The 19,102-nt window shown below is 41.2% G+C and overlaps 3 protein-coding genes across 4 annotated transcripts in view; 1 reads left to right on the top strand and 2 right to left on the bottom strand.

Annotated features, from left to right (window-relative positions):
• megf6b (multiple EGF-like-domains 6b) overlaps positions 1-5,318 on the bottom strand; it is an 88,896-nt gene extending 83,578 nt beyond the window's left edge. Inside the window, exons 1-4 of one of the 2 annotated variants that reach the window (XM_083535235.1) lie at positions 4,956-5,318; positions 4,622-4,873; positions 3,715-3,849; positions 276-385 (exon numbers count right to left, since the gene is read on the bottom strand). In XM_083535235.1, coding sequence (XP_083391361.1) covers positions 276-385; positions 3,715-3,849; positions 4,622-4,701 — 325 coding nt within the window. In that variant the 5' untranslated portion in view covers positions 4,702-4,873; positions 4,956-5,318. Of the gene's footprint in view, positions 1-275; positions 386-3,714; positions 3,850-4,621 lie in introns of both variants that reach the window. The other variant, XR_014532452.1, reaches the window with a different exon arrangement.
• A 3,129-nt stretch (positions 5,319-8,447) lies between these two features.
• akr7a3 (aldo-keto reductase family 7, member A3 (aflatoxin aldehyde reductase)) lies at positions 8,448-13,066 on the top strand. The gene is made up of 7 exons (XM_083535665.1): positions 8,448-8,813; positions 10,065-10,252; positions 10,443-10,547; positions 10,639-10,735; positions 11,071-11,170; positions 12,098-12,227; positions 12,685-13,066. Exons 1-7 carry the CDS (start codon positions 8,504-8,506, stop codon positions 12,844-12,846), a joined length of 1,092 nt encoding a protein of 363 aa, XP_083391791.1. The 5' UTR covers positions 8,448-8,503; the 3' UTR covers positions 12,847-13,066.
• Positions 13,057-15,975, bottom strand: mrto4 (MRT4 homolog, ribosome maturation factor). The gene is made up of 8 exons (XM_083535666.1): positions 15,836-15,975; positions 15,419-15,477; positions 15,081-15,184; positions 14,902-14,983; positions 14,742-14,809; positions 14,372-14,523; positions 14,050-14,126; positions 13,057-13,375 (listed from the first exon to the last, which is right to left on the bottom strand). The coding sequence occupies exons 1-8, from the start codon at positions 15,861-15,863 to the stop codon at positions 13,235-13,237; spliced, it is 711 nt and encodes a 236-aa protein (XP_083391792.1). The 5' UTR covers positions 15,864-15,975; the 3' UTR covers positions 13,057-13,234.
• Between the last annotated feature and the right edge of the window lie 3,127 nt (positions 15,976-19,102).

A 19,102-nucleotide genomic window follows, 5' to 3' on the forward strand; every position in this document is an offset into this window, starting at 1 on the left:
GAAGCACGCGTGATGCTCGAACGACTCGTTGCAGCATCGCTGTGTGTCAAACGTATGTCGTGGCAGATTTGCCCGGTTTTACGCAGAAATTCACATGCTCTTTATTCTAACTCGCTCTCAGTGATGAAATCGCAGACGTGGTAACGTTTAGCATCGCGGTAGGATCATCAGTTTGGAAACTTTTTGATGGCACCTCATATGTTCCGCATATAATAAATCAACGTTATATTACATTAGAACTGAATGAACTGTTGTGAAAATAATGCAGCACTTACGGTAAAGACATCCAGCATCCCCGTTGAGCTGAGACCATCCCGGGCAGCATTTATACACCGGCTCATAATTCTGCCGATACACTTGTCTGTATGCAGTGTAATACGCAGTCCTGCAACAAAACACACAGAGCTTTTATTACACTCTTTAACAGGTCGTCACCTCCTTTCAGTGCTTTAATGCTGAAGATAATGATGTTGGTGGAGTTAAAAAGGCGAGCGAAAGACCCAAACTGTGACTAATGTTTAGGGATAAACTTCAACGTGCAAAACACAAACAGGATGTCATTTGTGAAACATCTTCCACCCTTTCATGTTCGTTTTTCTCAAAGCATGAGAAAGACTCCGGCTTTGTGTTCCAGCCACCACACCAGGGCCTGTAGTTTGGGTCTCATTCTCTCAGTCACGTCACGCCACGCTCACGGCTCTCTGTTTACGAGCTCTAATTGCAGGCTTGGTGGCTTTTGAAGAGCAGAGCTCAGCTCGCAAACATCTACACGCACCGAAACTGGAATGCCAGGACATCCTGGAGATGCCTTTTAAATTGCAGCTTTCTGGAAGAGCGTGGTGACACCTTACAGTTTGGGGGTCATTATGGGAAATCCGCTGATTAGAGAACAAACAGGCGAGCAAATGAAAGACAAGAATCCTGATGTGTTTTTTTTTCTCTCTCTCTTTCTCATTGGGTTAAAACTAATTCGGTTTTTAGAAACATTTGATTCAGTACATTTTAAATCAGATTTCTATTAGGATGAAGGAAGGAACCAAAAGGTGACTGATAATTAAATAGAAAATATAAAGCAAAAAAATTTTGTTTCAAGTCATGACCTTCCTTTATTAATCAAATCTTAAGGGATTTTGTGTCCGTTTCTAATAAAGTGTTAATCTGTAAATAGGTTAAATAGTATAAAGTTTTTTTTTTTTTTTACCTGGATTAGATTAAACATCCTGGATCGAACACGTCTAAGAGCTCAGTGTGTACGACACCTGTGTAAATACACGGAGTGGAATTTGTGGAACGTAGTTCGATTTTGATAACGTAATTATCTGTCTGAGGAGGTTTTCACATGCAATTGTTTAAAAATTGGCAGCGTTTTTCAGGTTTGTGCTGAAAAGCCAAACATATTCCACCGAGTCAGTGATGAGAAGAATTATAGGTACAGTGAGGAAAATAAGTATTTGAACACCCTGCTATTTTGCAAGTTCTCCCACTTAGAAATCATGGAGGGTCTGAAATTGTCATCGTAGGTGCATGTCCACTGTGAGAGACATAATCTAAAAAAAAAAAAAAATCCAGAAATCACAATATATGATTTTTAAACTATTTATTTGTATGATACAGCTGCAAATAAGTATTTGAACACCTGTCTATCAGCTAGAATTCTGACCCTCAAAGACCTGTTAGTCTGCCTTTAAAATGTCCACCTCCACTACATTTATTATCCTAAATTAGATGCACCTGTTTGAGGTCGTTAACTGCATAAAGACACCTGTCCACCCCATACAATCAGTAAGAATCCAACTACTAACATGGCCAAGACCAAAGAGCTGTCCAAAGACACTAGAGACACAATTGTACACCTCCACAAGGCTGGAAAGGGCTACGGGGAAACTGCCAAGCAGCTTGGTGAAAAAAGGTCCACTGTTGGAGCAATCATTAGAAAATGGAAGAAGCTTAACATGACTGTCAATCTCCCTCAGACTGGGGCTCCATGCAAGATCTCACCTCATGGGGGTCTCAATGATCCTAAGGAAGGTGAGAAATCAGCCCAGAACTACACAGGAGGAGCTGGTCAATGACCTGAAAAGAGCTGGGACCACCGTTTCCAAGGTTACTGTTGGTAATACACTAAGACGTCATGGTTTGAAATCATGCATGGCACGGAAGGTTCCCCTGCTTAAACCAGCACATGTCCAGGCACGTCTTAAGTTTGCCAATGACCATTTGGATGATCCAGAGGAGTCATGGGAGAAAGTCATGTGGTCAGATGAGACCAAAATAAAAATTTTGGGTCATAATTCCACTAAACGTGTTTGGAGGAAGATGAATGATGAGTACCATCCCAAGAACACCATCCCTACTGTGAAGCATGGGGGTGGTAGCATCATGCTTTGGGGGTGTTTTCTGCACATGGGACAGGGCGACTGCACTGTATTAAGGAGAGGATGACCGGGGCCATGTATTGCGAGATTTTGGGGAACAACCTCCTTCCCTCAGTCAGAGCATTGAAGATGGGTCGAGGCTGGGTCTTCCAACATGACAATGACCCGAAGCACACAGCCAGGATAACCAAGGAGTGGCTCTGTAAGAAGCATATCAAGGTTCTGGCGTGGCCTAGCCAGTCTCCAGACCTAAACCCAATAGAGAATCTTTGGAGGGAGCTCAAACTCCGTGTTTCTCAGCGTCAGGCCAGAAACCTGACTGATCTAGAGAAGATCTGTGTGGAGGAGTGGGCCAAAATCCCTCCTGCAGTGTGTGCAAACCTGGTGAAAAACTACAGGAAACGTTTGACCTCTGTAATTGCAAACAAAGGCTCCTGTACCAAATATTAACATTGACTTTCTCAGGTGTTCAAATACTTATTTGCAGCTGTATCATACAAATAAAAAGTTAAAAAAAATTAGTGGACGTGCACCTACGATGACAATTTCAGACCCCTCCATGATTTCTAAGTGGGAGAACTTGCAAAATAGCAGGGTGTTCAAATACTTATTTTCCTCACTGTAGATAGATAGTTATAGATCTTTTTTTTTTTTTTTTTTTTAAATCATCTGTTAGTGGGTAAAAAATTAAGAAATAAATCTGTGCCCCGGAAACTCCTGCACTGATTGGTTGATGGGTGGAAAACAAACGCACTAAAACTCACAAGAAAGAAAGATTGAAACGGACAAGACAGACAAGTCTTTTAAAATACTGGTCTTGTTAAGTAAAATACCGTCAAATCAAAAGTTGTTCACAGCGTGCGCTCAATGTCTGAATCTGCATCTGTGATTTCTCTCATCATAAATTGCATTATAACGAGGTTTGTTTTTTTTCTGTGAAAGTGAATTAGACTCAAGTCATGGACTGTAGTACAGACAGACAGACAGACAGACAGACAGAGACAGACAGACACTTATTTAAACCCGTAAATTTACTTGTACTTAGTAAAATTCCATTGAATGAACAGTAACTTAAGTAAAATATTTACACTAGTTATATGTATATTTATATTGTATACAAACTAAAAATAAAGTTAAACTGCATTTGATTGCTGAGTGTGTGTACTGTGCACTGCCAGTAAATTCTTATCTATCTACATTATAAAGATGTTTCACATTTTAGAAAATCTTCATATCAGTTTATTATGTAGTTAAACTCCAGGGTCTGAAGGTAAAGGTGTCTTAGTGTTACTACATTTATCTATCTAGATGGATGGATGGAATGAAAGAAGGAGCCCACCTCCGCTCGTAGCCCATACACCACAGCTGGCCTTCACATCCTTGCTTCCACACTTTGACCATTCGTGTGAAAGCCTGCACACAGGGCTGCATGTGAGTCACCAGTTTCACCTGGCGCTCTGTACACACGTTCGGCCTGCACATGACACGTGAACAAACACCGAGTCACAGACATGAACTGATGAGTCATAACATCAGAGTCAACAGCAATTCCTGATCTCCAAAAACACAAACACCAAATATCCACTCTGGTTTACCATAAATCACATCAGAAATAATCATGTAAACACTTCATGACCAGGTTCAGCAACTGCACAAGAGAAGGAACATCACCAAACTATGCAGGACATCCGTGACTTGGTAAAGCTTGACATTGTACTCCACAATAAAACAATCATTCATGGCATTCATTCTAATCATTTTCTCACCGAATACAATCTGATGCACCTGGTTTGTATGAAAATATTAAAATCTTAATTTGCACTGATCAATGCTTAAAAATATGCTTTTTACTTTGTATACTTACATTTATGTCTAACAACTTGTGCTTGATCCTTAACTTTGTATAGTAAAATTAATTTTAATATAAGCAAATAATATTTAATATAAATCACTCACCTGAATAGTATATATTAGAGAAGCTAGAGTTGTTAAATGCCGTACAATCAAATACTAAACAACCAAATAAAAAGCACAAAGAAAACTTTTAAGCATAAAACTAAATTCTTCCTGCACGCAGTCACACACTTGCTGTAATTAATGTCACGTGATCGCCTCTTCCGCTTAATGAGTGATAACTGGTCATTAATTAATCATCATCACAGGTTATTCCTGCTCTAAAATCAAAGCCTTGAGCTCAGAAACTGCAAACCCTGACGATAATTATGATGCTCAGGTTCATCACTCACATGTAAGGCAGAAGATCTGATCCACGCGATGTTGCGTAAATTCCGCTTATTACCAGCATTAGGAGAAGAGTGAGATCCATTCTCTGAGACCCAAGAACACATCCACATGAAGCTCTGAGCGAGTTATTGGTGCACAGGAGCGACGAGGAGACACCAGAAATCCCACGTCTAGGAGAAAGGAGAAGAAGGCTCCATGCTGGGAGCAAACTGCGGAGAATACTCAGAACTGCAGGAGACCTAGCCTGAGACTGACTACTCACTCTCTCACACACACACACACACACACACACACACACACACACACACACACACACACACACACACACACACACACACACACACACACACACACACACGAACCCACCTATCCTAGACAGTCGGGAGTAATTAAGATTTACGAGTCACTTTACTGAATCGACTCCTTTTCATTTAATCTGACTCCCCCGTTTGTTTATTCACCTGGCCGCACAAATGTGTATAAAAATAATCTAATCCATATAACACCATTTTCTAAACATTACACACCTCATAAACCTTGTTTTAACCCATCTCTAAAAGTCATAAGCACCCATGCTTGTAAAGAGTCGTTTAAAACGACTCTTTTCTGAATCGACAATCACAACAAATAAATCAGTGATGTGCAAAGAAAAAGAAAAAAACTCCTCATAAATGTTGGATTTCTGGCAAAGAAAAATGATACAAGATTTGATATACTTCCTGACTCGATTTCCTAGTATTCGGTTCACTCTCGGTTCACTCTCGGTTCAGTGTTTGACACCATGAGAGTGATGCTTGTGATAAAATCTAAAATTGTAATCAATATATTCATATCAATGGCTAAAATAAACTATGGAATTCATTTTTATTATAACATCTAATCAATTATGTAGTTCATCCAGGGTCTGAAAATGAAGTTTCATCATGGTGTCTTGTAACCTGCATCAGATATGAATTAAAAGCTTCTCAAAAAGCTTTACACAAAGTTTAAGAGTGTCATTTGTGAGGTCAGACACTGATGTTGGACGAGAAGACCTGGATCACAGTCTCCGCTCTAGTTCATCCCAAAGCTGTTCTTTCGGGTTGAGGTCAGGACTTTGTGGAGGCCAGTCAAGTTCTTCCACACCAAACTCACTCATCCAGGTCTTTATGGATGTTGCTTTGTGCACTGATGGAACCGGTCCTCCCCAAGCTGTTCCCACAAAGTTGGGAGCATGAAATTATCCAAAATGTCTTGGTATGCTGAAGCATTAGGAGTTCCTTTCACTGGAAACAAGGGTCTGAGTCCAACTCCTGAAAAAAGTACCCATCATAATCCTCCTCACCCGCCAAATCCAGACTCGTCCATCAGATTGGCAGAGAGTGAAGCGTGATTCTTCACTCCAGAGAACATCTCCACTGCTCTGGAGTCCAGTGGCCTCGTGCTTCACACCACTGCATCCAGTGATTGATTGATTAATAGATAGATAGATAGATAGATAGATAGATAGATAGATAGATAGATAGATAGATAGATAGATAGATAGATAGATAGATAGATAGATAGATAGATAGATATTCCATCATCTGATCAGTGTATAATTTATATAAAAATAAGAGAATGAATTATTTTTAAACGTAAACAATCAAAGATAATTTCTCCAGTCTAAAGGAGCCTTTTACTGACCTTTCTGACTGTGCAAATAAAAAGGAATTCTTGCACCAAAAATTGAATATAAATGAAATGTACACATTTATAAGTTAAAAATAAAACCCAGTAAATGCACTTTATTATACTGAGGGGGCAGAAGGTTTACTCTAGATACATTTTCATAAACAGCATCTGCAAAGTGAAGTATAGAAAAGTAATAATATAAATTGGGACAAGTTTCTTACAATCATTAAAAATAAAATGGTTTTCAGTTCAATATAAAACACACCAGAGTCAAACCATAAACCTGAATATTTACTTTAATCAACGCTATGCAGGTCAGTATCATTACATATTATTATTATTATTATTATTATTATTAGGTAAGTTGTCACTAAAATTTTCTGGAAGTGGTCTTAAATAGTAAGATAAAAGTAAGAATAACCAGATTAATAAAAGTACTGAAATTAAAGATCTGAAAATTGTGACGTCTAGACGTCTGGGTCAGAGCGTCTCCAAAACTGCAGCTCTTGTGGGATGTTCCTGGTCTGCAGTGGTCAGAATCTATGTGGTGAACCGGCGACAGGGTCGTAGGGGGCGAGGATCATTGATACACATGTGGAGTGAAGGCTGGTCCGTGTGGTTCCGACCCAACAGACGAGCTCCTGTAGCTCAAACTGCTGAAGAAGTTCATGGTGTTGATGATCGATGGGTCACGACTGATTTATCAGCAAAAATAGAACCAACACACTATTGGGCAGGTGTAATACCTGATCAGAGACACATGCATGTTCCTTTTGTTGCTATGCAACAAACTAAGTAATATAACGATATAAAGATTTACTTTTACCTAATAAATATAGAAATATACAGATGTTTGTACCTAAAGCTTAATTTTCATCAAACTGTCACCTTCAGGGAAAACAATAGTTTTTGGATTAAATACATGGAGCAAGTTATTGTTTATATTTAGAGAATATGTTAAATATGTTAAATTCCCTACAGACTGTGATTTAGTAAGTGATTGAATAATACATGAAAGAAAAGCAGTGAAAAACAGATGATGATGGTGAGAAGATTAATACATAAGGCATTTACACATATTGTTTAGTTTCCAAACTGGCAAGAAAGCAGGACCTCACTATTAAAAACGTCTTGAGAAATAACGACTACTCTTTCTGAGGTATAGCGAAGAAATTAAAGATTTCCTATTTTTCCTCTTTAGGAATTCGATTTTTCCTCAATTTGAAGCAGGTCTGAGATCCTGCTCCGCTTACTGTGCTGTTAGTAAATCACACACTGCCACCTAGTGGACATTTAAACAACTGCATTGTTAATTAATTAATTAGGCGCTCGATAATACATTTTGAAACTCTACCTTGCAAAGACATAAAGCATCTCTAAAAATTCATTAGACGTTTTAAAATAAAGTTTATCAAAAATCACAAAAACCTGTAGATGTTTGAAAAACTGGATGTATTTATACCCAGAAATTATAACCTCCTAGATGCTTCACATCAATAATTACAGGACTTCTTTTAGACCTAAAGAAATGACCAAACTAAATAAATCATTATAGTATTCCAGGGAAAGACTTGCCTGCAGGAACATCATGAACCTTTGCGCTGTGGTGGTGTGCTTGTGCGTCACTAACCGGTGAGGTCTGATCTAAAGAGAAAATATGCAAAATAGATATCCTGTAGCTATAACGACTACGCAAAACAGCAAGAAATAACAATCCGAATAAAAAAAACCTAACATTTGTTAAACAAACATTTTGATGCCAAAACCAAAGACGTCCTGCCTTCTTTCGTTTTAGTCTAAAGTTGGAACTTTTGCGACAGTCCCTAATGGCAAAGTCAAATACAGTGTTTTTAAAAGACCAAACTCAGTAAAGACATAAATATTAAAGTATACCGCGTACAGACAAGCACATGAAACTCCTAAATACGAACGCTTCACGTGTTTAGTTACGCGTTTTTCTCCCATAGAAATCTGTTAAGGAAAAAAACTTAGCGTGGCTTAAGGCGATAAGACATTATTAAAGGACCAAATTAAACCAAACTGCTTGTCTTTAGATAATATGCATTATTAATGTGTTTACTGAGTTTGGTCTTTTAAAAACGCTGTTTTGAAACGTCCCTTCTTTTCGCGTGAGTACAAAGTTGGGACTTGTGCGACGGTCCCGTTACGTCCTCTTTACGACCTTTGGCCCCGTGTTTACGGCACGGGTGACAGTGACGCGCGGTAAGAGTATGCTCCTGCAGAGCGCTGTGGTTCTGAGAGCAGGTCGAAGTGCGCTCCGGGAGCTCCCACTCACATTGACACTCATACCCAGGCTGACACGCTCGGCGCTGAAGGCCAGCATGTCGTCGTCTTCGTCTCGCAGAATCCCGGCCACGCTCATGGGTTCCATGGCGTTCGGGGGCCGCGCGGACGCGGACGCGAGCGCGAAGATGGTGAGCGCGTTCCTGGCGCGCGGGCACAACAACCTCGACACCGCGTTCATGTACAACGACGGGAGCGCGGAGACCATCATCGGGGGAATGTCGCTTCCTCAGACGGGTAGGACAGGAGCACGGATTTAAATCATCATCATCATCATAATAATAAAATAAATAATATTAAATACTTTTATACAAACCAACACCAATAAAAACTATCCACTCTTTTCTAAAGCTCATTATCAGTTGTAGAAAAGTGGTTCCAAAAACCTTTTTTCAGATTATTTTAACATTGAAGATTTTCCACGACCCCGATTTCCCCCCCACAACTCAATTCAAACACATTTCATTTAATCTGACAGTCAGTTTGTATACGTTTCTAATAAATGCAGCAGAAAGCGATTAGCTGCAAGACACATCTATTCATAAGGACTTATTTTTTCTATAAACCTGATAAATAAAAAACAGCAGCACATTTTATTCTGTTAATGTAAATGTCAAACAAAACGATCAGTTTCACTTAAAATATAAATACAGTACAATAAAAAAAAAAAAACTTGAGACTCCTTAGCGACCCCTAGTGGAGGTGCATCAGAAATAAAAAAAATTAAACTTTTTTTTTTTAACCACAATATTGATTTTGGCGGCTTCTTATCACTATAAATCACACACTATCATATATTCATACTGCAGCACACACACGGGTGATTGTGGAAGTGAAATGATGTGGATTGTTCTCCAACGATCATAATGCGCAAGTTTTAGAACGGTTTCGATCTTGGATTACATGATTCCACGAGACAGAAGGATTTAAGGATCCTCATAAGATCTGCGGTTCTTTAAGATGTTTGGAACGACTTCCTGCTGAGTTCCTTCAATATCTGTGTGCAAGTGTTGAAGAGTCCATGCTCACACCAAATATTGATTAGATTTGGATTTCTCTTCCGTTCACCCACTTCCCATTTAGTTAATTGATAAAAAAATAAATAAATAAATAAACAATGATTTTTGGAACTACAGACATCTGAAATAAGATAAACTCCTGCTGAAGAGTTGTTTAAAATGATCTGGGATTCGTTTGAACACGCCCATCTCAGCGCTAACAAACGTTTGTGCGATCGATTCGGGTTAAAAACTCGTCGCTCTGGAAAGACGTGATGCTTTCTCACGGGCATCACGTGGCACTAAGGGTTTAACCCGCCGCTCCCTGTTCCCTTTGTTTTCATAACGAGCCGTGTTAATAATGTCGTGACGAGCGCTACCTCACCCTGCTGCTCCGATTTATTTATTGGAGGTATCTGATCAATGGTTCTCCAGTAAACTGCGATTTCCAGCGTCGTTATATTTTTAATTCGTGCATTTTGTCTTTCAGTTCTAATTGACACCAAAGCGAACCCCTGGGACGGTAAGACCCTGAAGCCGGAGAGCGTGCGTTCTCAGCTGGAGACCTCACTCAAGAGGCTGTGTGTTAAAAGCGTCAACATCTTCTACCTGCACGCTCCAGACCACGAGAACCCCGTCCAGGACACGCTGAGGGCCTGCAACGAGCTGCACAAAGAGGTAGAACGCCAGGGGCCAGGGAATAAAATAATCAGTTCTAATGCATTAGAAGAACATCACCATGTCTAGGACTGGAGTGATGTAGCTGAGGATCTGCCCGAGCCAGAATTCAACCATACTGTACCATGCTGAGATTTCTACATCTGAAGATGTTCGCACTGATGCATCTTTTCTCCTTGTGTATCATCAGGGAAAGTTTAAAGAGCTTGGCTTATCGAACTATGCCTCGTGGGAAGTGGCCGAAATCTGCAGCATTTGCAAATACAACAACTGGATCGTCCCGACCGTCTACCAGGTCAGTCGCAGTATTTCATTCTGTCTAATCTCATACGCGTTCTATTGAATAGATCTGAACGCAGGTTTTGATTACGTGTATCTTTTTGAAGGGCATGTACAACGCCACGACGCGACAAGTAGAGACCGAACTGCTGCCGTGTCTGCGGTACTTCGGCATGCGGTTCTACGCGTACAATCCGCTAGCAGGTGCGCCGGAGCTTCATTCCCTGTGATATAAAAAACAAAACAAAAAAAACATCCCCACATCACTATACAACCACCACCATGCTTCACTATGGGGGGAGCAGGGGGCAGTTTATTGTCAATAAACATATCAAATGTGTAAAACTCTTGAGACCTTTAAATGGACAAAGTTCCAACTCTGATTAAATGTGAGCTAAACAGAGGTCAGAGAGCAGCAGATTTCTTTCTGGCTTCTTCGAGACATTTTGCTGCACATATTGAGAAGAACCTCACTTCATCACATCACATCACCTGCATTGAACACAGACTGAAACGATGCTCTGGAATCTTTTAATCAGGAGGCCTGCTGACCGGGAAATACCATTACGCAGATAAAGATAGAGCTCAGCCTGCAGGACGCTTCTTTGGAAGTAGCTGGGCTGCCACCTACAGGGACAGGTATGCAATTACATGCTCCCGGGAATCATTTCATCTACAAGTCATATATACGTCGAGCGCTGCTGAGTGGCTGAAACGCGCTCGTGCTGAACCCTGTGGATAAACACGTAAAAAAAAAACCACTTAGTTGCGATTCAGAATCTTAATGTTAATAGAATGGTGACACCGTCGAGGAGGAATATTTAAGGCAAATCACGTTGTGAGGATATTAAATCGTTTGTACGTCAGATTTTTAATAAATTAACCACACACCAGTTGTGATGCAGTTAAAATCGTCACATTCTGATAACTTCGTAAAAAAAACAACACCACTCTGTCCGTGTCGTCATTAATGCACTTTTCTTTTGAAAACGCATTTTCCTCTGTTTCGGCTTTTCGTCCACAAGAGATGTTTATAGTCAACGGAAATGTAGCTTTTTCTAAACGCTCTCCAAAGTGGATATGTTTAAAAACCATGGCTTTGGAAAACAGACGTCTTGGAAAGATCCGGAAGTAAAAACGTCTGGCGGAAACGAGGCGTTTTTGTTCATGCGCAGTGCAGGGACGTGAGCATTTTTCATACCGGTGCTGATGAAGGATTTTTGGGAATAAACACTATGGGCTTCTCCCATTAGGGGGCGCCACAGCGGATCCTCCGCATGTTTGATTTGGCACGTTTTTACGCTGGATGCCCTTCCTAACGCAACCCTCCCCGTTTATCCGGGCTCGGGACCAGCATTAAGAGTGGCTGGGGTTGGTTCCCTGACCGGGGATCGAACCCGGGCTGCACCGCATCCTAACCACTAGACCACCAGGTAGCCTTCGTCACCTTTATCGGGCTGCTGTGATCCATCGTTCTGATTCGGTTTGGACAAAACCATAAGCAGATTGTTGAGACGTGAACGTGTGTTGCGTATTTTCACGTTGATGTTGGTGTAAATCTTCTAGGTTTTGGAAAGAGAGCCAGTTCCAGGCGATAGAGGGCATCCTGAAGGCCCTCGACGCGGCGTACGGTTCTGAGAAGCCGAGCTTGACGTCGGCCGCCATACGCTGGATCTATCATCACTCTCAGCTGAAGGTACCACATCTAATACTGAATATAGAACGTGTAACGATGGAGAGAAGGTTTGCATCCTCTACCATGTCGTTAGTGATCGTGATAAACAACGAGCCTTTATTTGACACAATTTATCTCCAAAAGTAATGAGTGAATTCTGTAAACTGAAAGATAAATAATAAGTTGAGATGATTAAAAGAACACAATCTTAAGGGGATGCAAACTTTTGCACACAGCTTTCTGTGTACATTTCAATGTGGTGGTTGAAAACTGTGTAAGATTCCATACACAGATTCTGTGGATCTCACACACACACACACACAGAGAGTGGAAATGTAAATAAAGTACTTTTTGATGCCACCTCATACCAGTCGGATTTTCACGTGCGTCACGTGTCGATAAACGTGCACTCTGTATAAACTGCAACGTTTTGCCGGATAATTTAAAAATCGTGAGCAATCGCGTCTGTGTTTCTCAGCCGGAGCTCGGAGACAGCGTGATCGTCGGGATGTCCACCATGGAGCAGCTTCAGGAGAATCTAGCAGCATCTGAAGCAGGTCCTCTGAAGCAGGAAGTGGTGGACGCCTTCAAGCGTGGCTGGGATTTAGTGGCTCACGAGTGTCCGAACTACTTCCGCTAGACTCCAGACACGACGTGGATGTCGAGTGAAAGAAGAAGATCTACTATAACGTTCAGAATATTTCCACAGATGATCTGAGAAGCAGGTCTGAGGTTGTGATTGAAGCAGAAATGTGATTTTTGTTGTAATTCTGAAGTTATTTTTTTTTTTATATTTGATGGATAATAAATTGCACTAAACATTTGGATATTAGTAATAAATAAACAGACATTTTCACTCACATGCGTAAAAGGTTTTTTATAGTAAGTGGAGGAAAATCGATCAGCTGTACAAAACGTTCACGCAGAGACGTACACGTGAGTCACGCGTCCAACACGCGGCGAAGAAACTGATCACGCGGGTAAACCCGACGCGTCCACGTGGAAAGTCCATTGTCTGCTGTGTCTTTTCATGAGCTCTCTTCTTCATCGTCATCATCCTGCATGGCCTCTTCATCACCGCCTGCTAACAGCTGGAAATCTCCAGTCTCTGAATTCCACATGCACGTTAAGGTCAGTTTGAATTCAGCCATCTCGGTCCCGAACAGTTTCTAGAAGAAATACAGAGCGAGTGAACCAGATACCTACAGCCTGCCAAGCATGGGCGAACAAAAACCCCTGAGATGGTATGAGGAAGAAACCTTGAGAGGAACCTCATCCACATCTGGGTGACACACCAAGAGTGTAATTAATAAATAATGAACAAATTACAAAACACCAGAGTACCATCACGGGAGCTCCTGAGAAGTTCAGAAATCACAAGAACAAAGTTTGGAGAAACTTTTGAAACAGCTTCATGTCTCTCAGTGGAGCTCCCTGAACATCTGGACTGAACTGAAATTGGATTGTTTCTCATCATACTATAGGTTTCACTGTACCTATCAAAATACAAAATCCGTTTAGTCCATTAAACTCCACATAGAGAGCCGTGTTTCCCCACGGACCATTATTACTGCTGCACCACCACGTTTAGCGGCGCCAAATCTCACAGGTGCGCAGTTTATCAAGGTGTGAAAACGTTTATAATATATAGGTTTTTTTTATTTAATATAGCAATCAAATGCACTCCTAATAATGATGTTCTGGTCGGCTGGTAACATCATGACTCAACCTGGAGGAGTAGGAGGAGGAGGCGTGTCTATCACGTGGAGAAGTGCAGCTGGTGGGTTTTGTCTTGGGTGCAGGTTTAGTGGTTGATGTGGATTGGTGTAAATGAACGACTCACCAGAATCCTGGCTTGTTCAGGCGTGAGCGCGTCTCCCTCTTTACACACTTCGTAGTCCTTTAATAACGTGACGACTCCTGCAGACAGATTTGATAAAGAGTGAGCGTCAATCAGCCCCAGTGTGCCCCACATCAATATCTACTCACGTTAACATTCTTTTTTTCAAGACACGGCTCATTTCGTTTTGACTGCCCCCTTGTGGAGGGCTCGAATACTGCAGAAACCATTTTGTAGCGCATTCCTCTTTATAGCCATGTTTTATATACACAAATGTAGGTTTGTTAAAGTTCCTCCTTGTTTTGAGGCATTGGGGTGTCGTTACCTTTTTTAAGCGCTGTAGGAAGTCCTAACTGTCTGAGCTGAGGCTCCATAGAGTGGGAGAATTGTTCCAGGGGGCCCTCGTCGAGCGTCACTGCCATCTGTGCCACGTTCCCCGCCCGAGCGTAATCCATCTCTTTAAACCCGTTAAAATATCTGATGGAAAGATGGTGAAACCTCAAGGATCAGAATGAGGTGTGTGAAGCTCTCAAGAGTCACCATTCATCAGTTCACTGATGACAACCTGAAAACAATTTCTTTCTGACTTCCGCATTAAAATTTTATCTGTTAGTATCATTTTAGCAGACAAGCTTTTCTGGAGGTTTTGTGTCAGTCAAATGAAAGAGAATAATAATTCACACTACTGTACTTACTCCTGAACTTCCTCCTTGGTTTTGTTGGTGAACAGAACTCCCACTTCTCCTCGGAGGAATTTGCTCACCTGCGCCAGACAGTGCAAACTGTTTAAAACACAATTCTGCTGCAATCTGCTCCAGAATTACCCAAAAAAAATCCAGAAACATGATCAGGTACCTTGTGCAAATTGTCCTTGTATTCATCTGTGGGTCCTTTTCCCAGCGCGATCATCATCACCTTGTTCTTCCCGAAAAAAAACCTGGAATCATCACAACAAGTTGGCAGTCAGAAGACAGAGGGTGAAGTCACGTGAGTGTGTGTGAGTGTGTGTGTGTGAGTGTGTGTGTGTGTCTCACCTGCTGTGTTTCCATGCTGTTCTGACGTCTTTCAGTTTGCTGTTTCTCATGTTCGCCACAGAGAAGATGAACACGTACCTGTACGTGTCGACACATTTACGCAGCTGAAGAAGGAGACAGAGAGATGATGATTAAAATTCATTTAGAATAAAGATATATGGGGTTGATGGAACCAGGCCCAGGGGTGGGCAGAAGTAACATGAGCTGAAAAGTTGGAGTAAAAAGACCTTAGAAGGAGCCACAGGTTGGGGATCAAATACAAATGGGGAAAATAAGAATTGGTGAAAATCTACTGGTAACGAAACTTTATGTTTATGGAGTAAAATGAAGATACTGACCTCCTCAATCAGGTTCTGCTTCGCTTCCAATCCCTTCTTCACTGTTTTGGTCAGAGAGACTGTGGACAGAAAGTGAGCAGAGACGTGAGCAGCAACACGCAGGTCCACGTGAAATCACGTGTTTTTACATGGAACTCATTTTCTCCGTCGGATTGATACTGAATGAACAGTACAGGAGAAGCAGTTCACACTTTCTCTCACCAGGACACACAGATCCACTAAGAAGCTCATGTAGGTGTTGGAGACTGAACTTTAGCTTTAGCTCGTTAGCTGATTACTGAACTTTATTCCTATTTATATGCTTGATCGATTTAATTTGATCGTTTTTTCAGCTAACGTGCTAACTGAGGTGACTCACGTGACAAATCCACTTTATAAAACAAAGATATACATGTAATATAATGTGCTTTTCCTCACCTTTCTTATCCCGTTTTGATTTCGGCATGGCTCTCACGTTGCTCTCGCAGTCTTCTTCTACGGTTCGTTAATGTGGAGACATGAACAGCGCCAAAGCCTCTGCTGCCCCCTAGCGCCTGATTTGATGTAACCAGTGATTTCTTTTTTTTAATGAAAAGATTTACATTTAAAAAAAAATCTGTTTACAAATTCTATAATAAAAATCGACATATATTAAAATGTTAATATCTAATTCAAAATGTTTAAACCGTTAGAGGGGAATCGATGCGATCCTTGTCTAAATCCACCCCCTCTTTTATTTGATTAGCCAGAAAAATGTTTTTAAAATATGGAGGCGGGGTCTTTAACACAGTGCAGTTATGTAAATGTCCACTAGATGGCAGTAAAGAGTAAAGAATAGGCGATACGACTTTCTTTTTGTCGATACAATGGCAAGTTTTTTCAAGATCACTATTGCCGATATTGATACAAATATAAGCGTTTTTGAAAGTCATGCTGCTCTTCTTCTTTCAGCTGCTTCAATTAGGGGTCTCCACAGCGGATCATTCGTCTCCATCCCCCCTGTCCTCTACTTCTGCTTCTTCCAAACCAACTACCTGCATGTCTCCACATCCATAAACCTCCTCCTTGGTCTTCCTCTTTTCCTCCTTCCTGGTGGCTCCATCCTCAGCATTCTCCTACTGATATACCCCATGTCCCTCCTCTGCACATGTCCAAACCATCTCAATCTCACCTCCCTCACCTTGTCTCCAAAACGTCCTACATGTGCTGTCCCTCTAATAAACTCATTTCTAATCCTGTCCATCGTCGTCACTCCCTACGAACATCTCAACATCTTCAGCTCTGCTACCTCCAGCTCCACCTCCTGTCTTTTACTCAATGCCACTGTCTTTAAAACATACATACACTGTTGACCCCAGGTACCTGAACTCCTCCACCTTCTCCACCTCTTCTCCCTGCAACCGCACCCCTCCACTGCCCTCCCTCTCATTCACACACATGTCTTACTCCTACTGACTTTCCTTCCCCTTCTCTCCAGCGCATATCTCCACCTCTCCAGGCTCTTCTCCACCTGCTCCCTACTCTCACCACAAATCGCAATATCATCCACAAACATCAAAGTCCATGGAGACTCCTGTCTGACCTCGTCCGTCAACCTGTCCATCACCACTGCAAACAGGAAAGGGCTAAGAGCCGATCCATGATGCAGTCCAACCGCCACCTTGAACCAGTCTGTCGTTCCTACTGCACACTTTACTGCTGTCACACTGTCCTCATACATGTCCTGCACCACCCTCACATACTTCTCTGACACACCAGGCTTCCTCATACAATACCACAACTCCTCTCCCCACCCTGTCGTGCGCTTTCTCTAAATCCACACACACACAATGCAATTCCTTCTGACCTTCTCTATACTTCTCCATCAAAATTCTCAAAGCAAATAATGCGTCTGTGGTGCTCTTCCTCCGCATTAAAAATCTCCATGTTCAGGACATCTCTGATCTTAATAGTACATGTGCTGGATGTTTTTACTGCATGTAAAAACATCCGCACCTCCACAAAAGCCAGAAAGATGGAGGTCTGGCGATTGTTTTACCTGCAAAGTTTTTGCAGGTAAATATTAGAGTATAATTCTAAAATAATTGGTCTGCTTGACCCAACAAGATTTATTGTGGGGAAAAAAAAAGAAAAACAATTTCCTTATAAATGCTTCAAAATCTCTGCACTCTGGAGACTATTAAGTCGGATCTTCATGCTAAATCACTGCATTCGTGAGTTTTTAGTGTTAAAGTCATTAAAAACGTCTAATGCATTTTAAAAGAGTTTATTTTATATAGCAACGAAAAATAAATATTTCCTAAAACAAACTGAGGAAAGCACCGACTCCACCCTCTGATTACAGAGGAGAGGCTGAGGGACGCAGAAGAACCTGGAGAGGAACCTCACAGCGATACAGCGTTCACAGTGTTTTTCAGAAACTTGTCTTTGAACTCTTCTTTTCAAAGCATGTTGAGAATCTTCTGTGATTCACGCCGGATCTCTGCAACAAGTTTTAAAAACGTCAATTTTTGAGCTTCATCTTTGGGAAGAGGGCGAAGTCAGCAGGAGCCAAATCTGGTGAGATCATAGGGATTGTTCTCCGACGATCACGTGCAAGTCGCACGGCTCAAGGTGTACACGGGACAATGACCTTTGGCACGCTGATTTATGAAGGTCGGTGCTCCCTGTGACTGTGCGTGCAGCCTTGTGCTGCCATCTGTTGGCATGTGGGTAAATAAATTGCATCAGACCAACAAAGACGTATAAGTTGCTCCTCAGAAGTAAAACAAAACAAAAAAAAGAATGACAGAAGACTTTGGTGTTACAGAAATCAAATTTAATATGAAACAATGAAAAGAAGCAGCAATTAATCGTGGGAACCGGATGGAATAAAACCTTCAAGACTCCAAAAGTGTCCCGCACCATTTATTTATTTATTAGATATTTATAATTATTATTAGAATGATTGTCTTGTTTTTTTTGTTTTTTTTTGTTAAATCATATAAATCTTTTTTGCATACAGGCTGAAATTCACTTCTTGCTCCAGGACGTTCTGCGATGCGGAAAACACGGCGTCTCGGATTCGGAGGTTCGGATTCAGTCGGAGATATAAAGTCAAGCGGTCACACTTCTGCCGTCGCAGCAAATCACTCACACACACACACACACACACACACACACACACACACACACACACACACACAAATGGACTGTTTTGTTTAAAAAAAATAAAAATTAAATTAAATCATGTTTTTACAAAACACTGAGCAACATAAACGATAAAAAACAAGCAACAAATCAACATCCAGGCTAAAAAAAAATCCAATCTAATAAAGACGGGGGGAAGAAACTCAATTTGAGATTAAACATAATAAAATATTATAATTCCATCATGAGTTCCGTCCAAAACTTTTATTTCCGTTTTTTTCCTCAGTGATTTCTAAATAGGAAACTTTCGTAAAATGACCGTATCGCCAATATTTCCACTTTATATGCGAGTTTCATCTCATTCCTAACCTCCAGCGCAGCCCCCAGACACGTCTGTCTGTCTGTCTGTGTCTCTCTGTGTCTCTCGCTCTGTCTGTCTGTCTGTCTATCTGTCTGTCTCTCTCTCTGTCTGTCTGTCTTTCTCTCTTTCTTTCTATCTGTCTGTCTCTCTCTGTCTGTCTGTCTCTCTGTCTGTCTGTCTGTCTCATGCATGTGATGGTGTGAAAAAACAGGAGG

The sequence above is a fragment of the Silurus aristotelis genome (assembly GCF_946808225.1).
Source record: "Silurus aristotelis genome assembly, chromosome: 29".
In the NCBI taxonomy this organism is placed as follows: domain Eukaryota; kingdom Metazoa; phylum Chordata; class Actinopteri; order Siluriformes; family Siluridae; genus Silurus; species Silurus aristotelis.

Coding starts and splice junctions, on each gene's coding strand:
- akr7a3 (XM_083535665.1), top strand. CDS start 8,504: ATGCTCCTGCAGAGCGCTGTGGTTCTGAGAGCAGGTCGAAGTGCGCTC. Junction 10,548..10,638: donor TCGTCCCGACCGTCTACCAG/GTCAGTCGCAGT, acceptor ATCTTTTTGAAG/GGCATGTACAACGCCACGAC. Junction 11,171..12,097: donor GCTGCCACCTACAGGGACAG/GTATGCAATTAC, acceptor TAAATCTTCTAG/GTTTTGGAAAGAGAGCCAGT.
- mrto4 (XM_083535666.1), bottom strand. CDS start 15,863: ATGCCGAAATCAAAACGGGATAAGAAAG. Junction 15,478..15,835: donor ATCAAAACGGGATAAGAAAG/GTGAGGAAAAGC, acceptor TTCTGTCCACAG/TCTCTCTGACCAAAACAGTG. Junction 14,984..15,080: donor ACAGCATGGAAACACAGCAG/GTGAGACACACA, acceptor TGATGATTCCAG/GTTTTTTTTCGGGAAGAACA.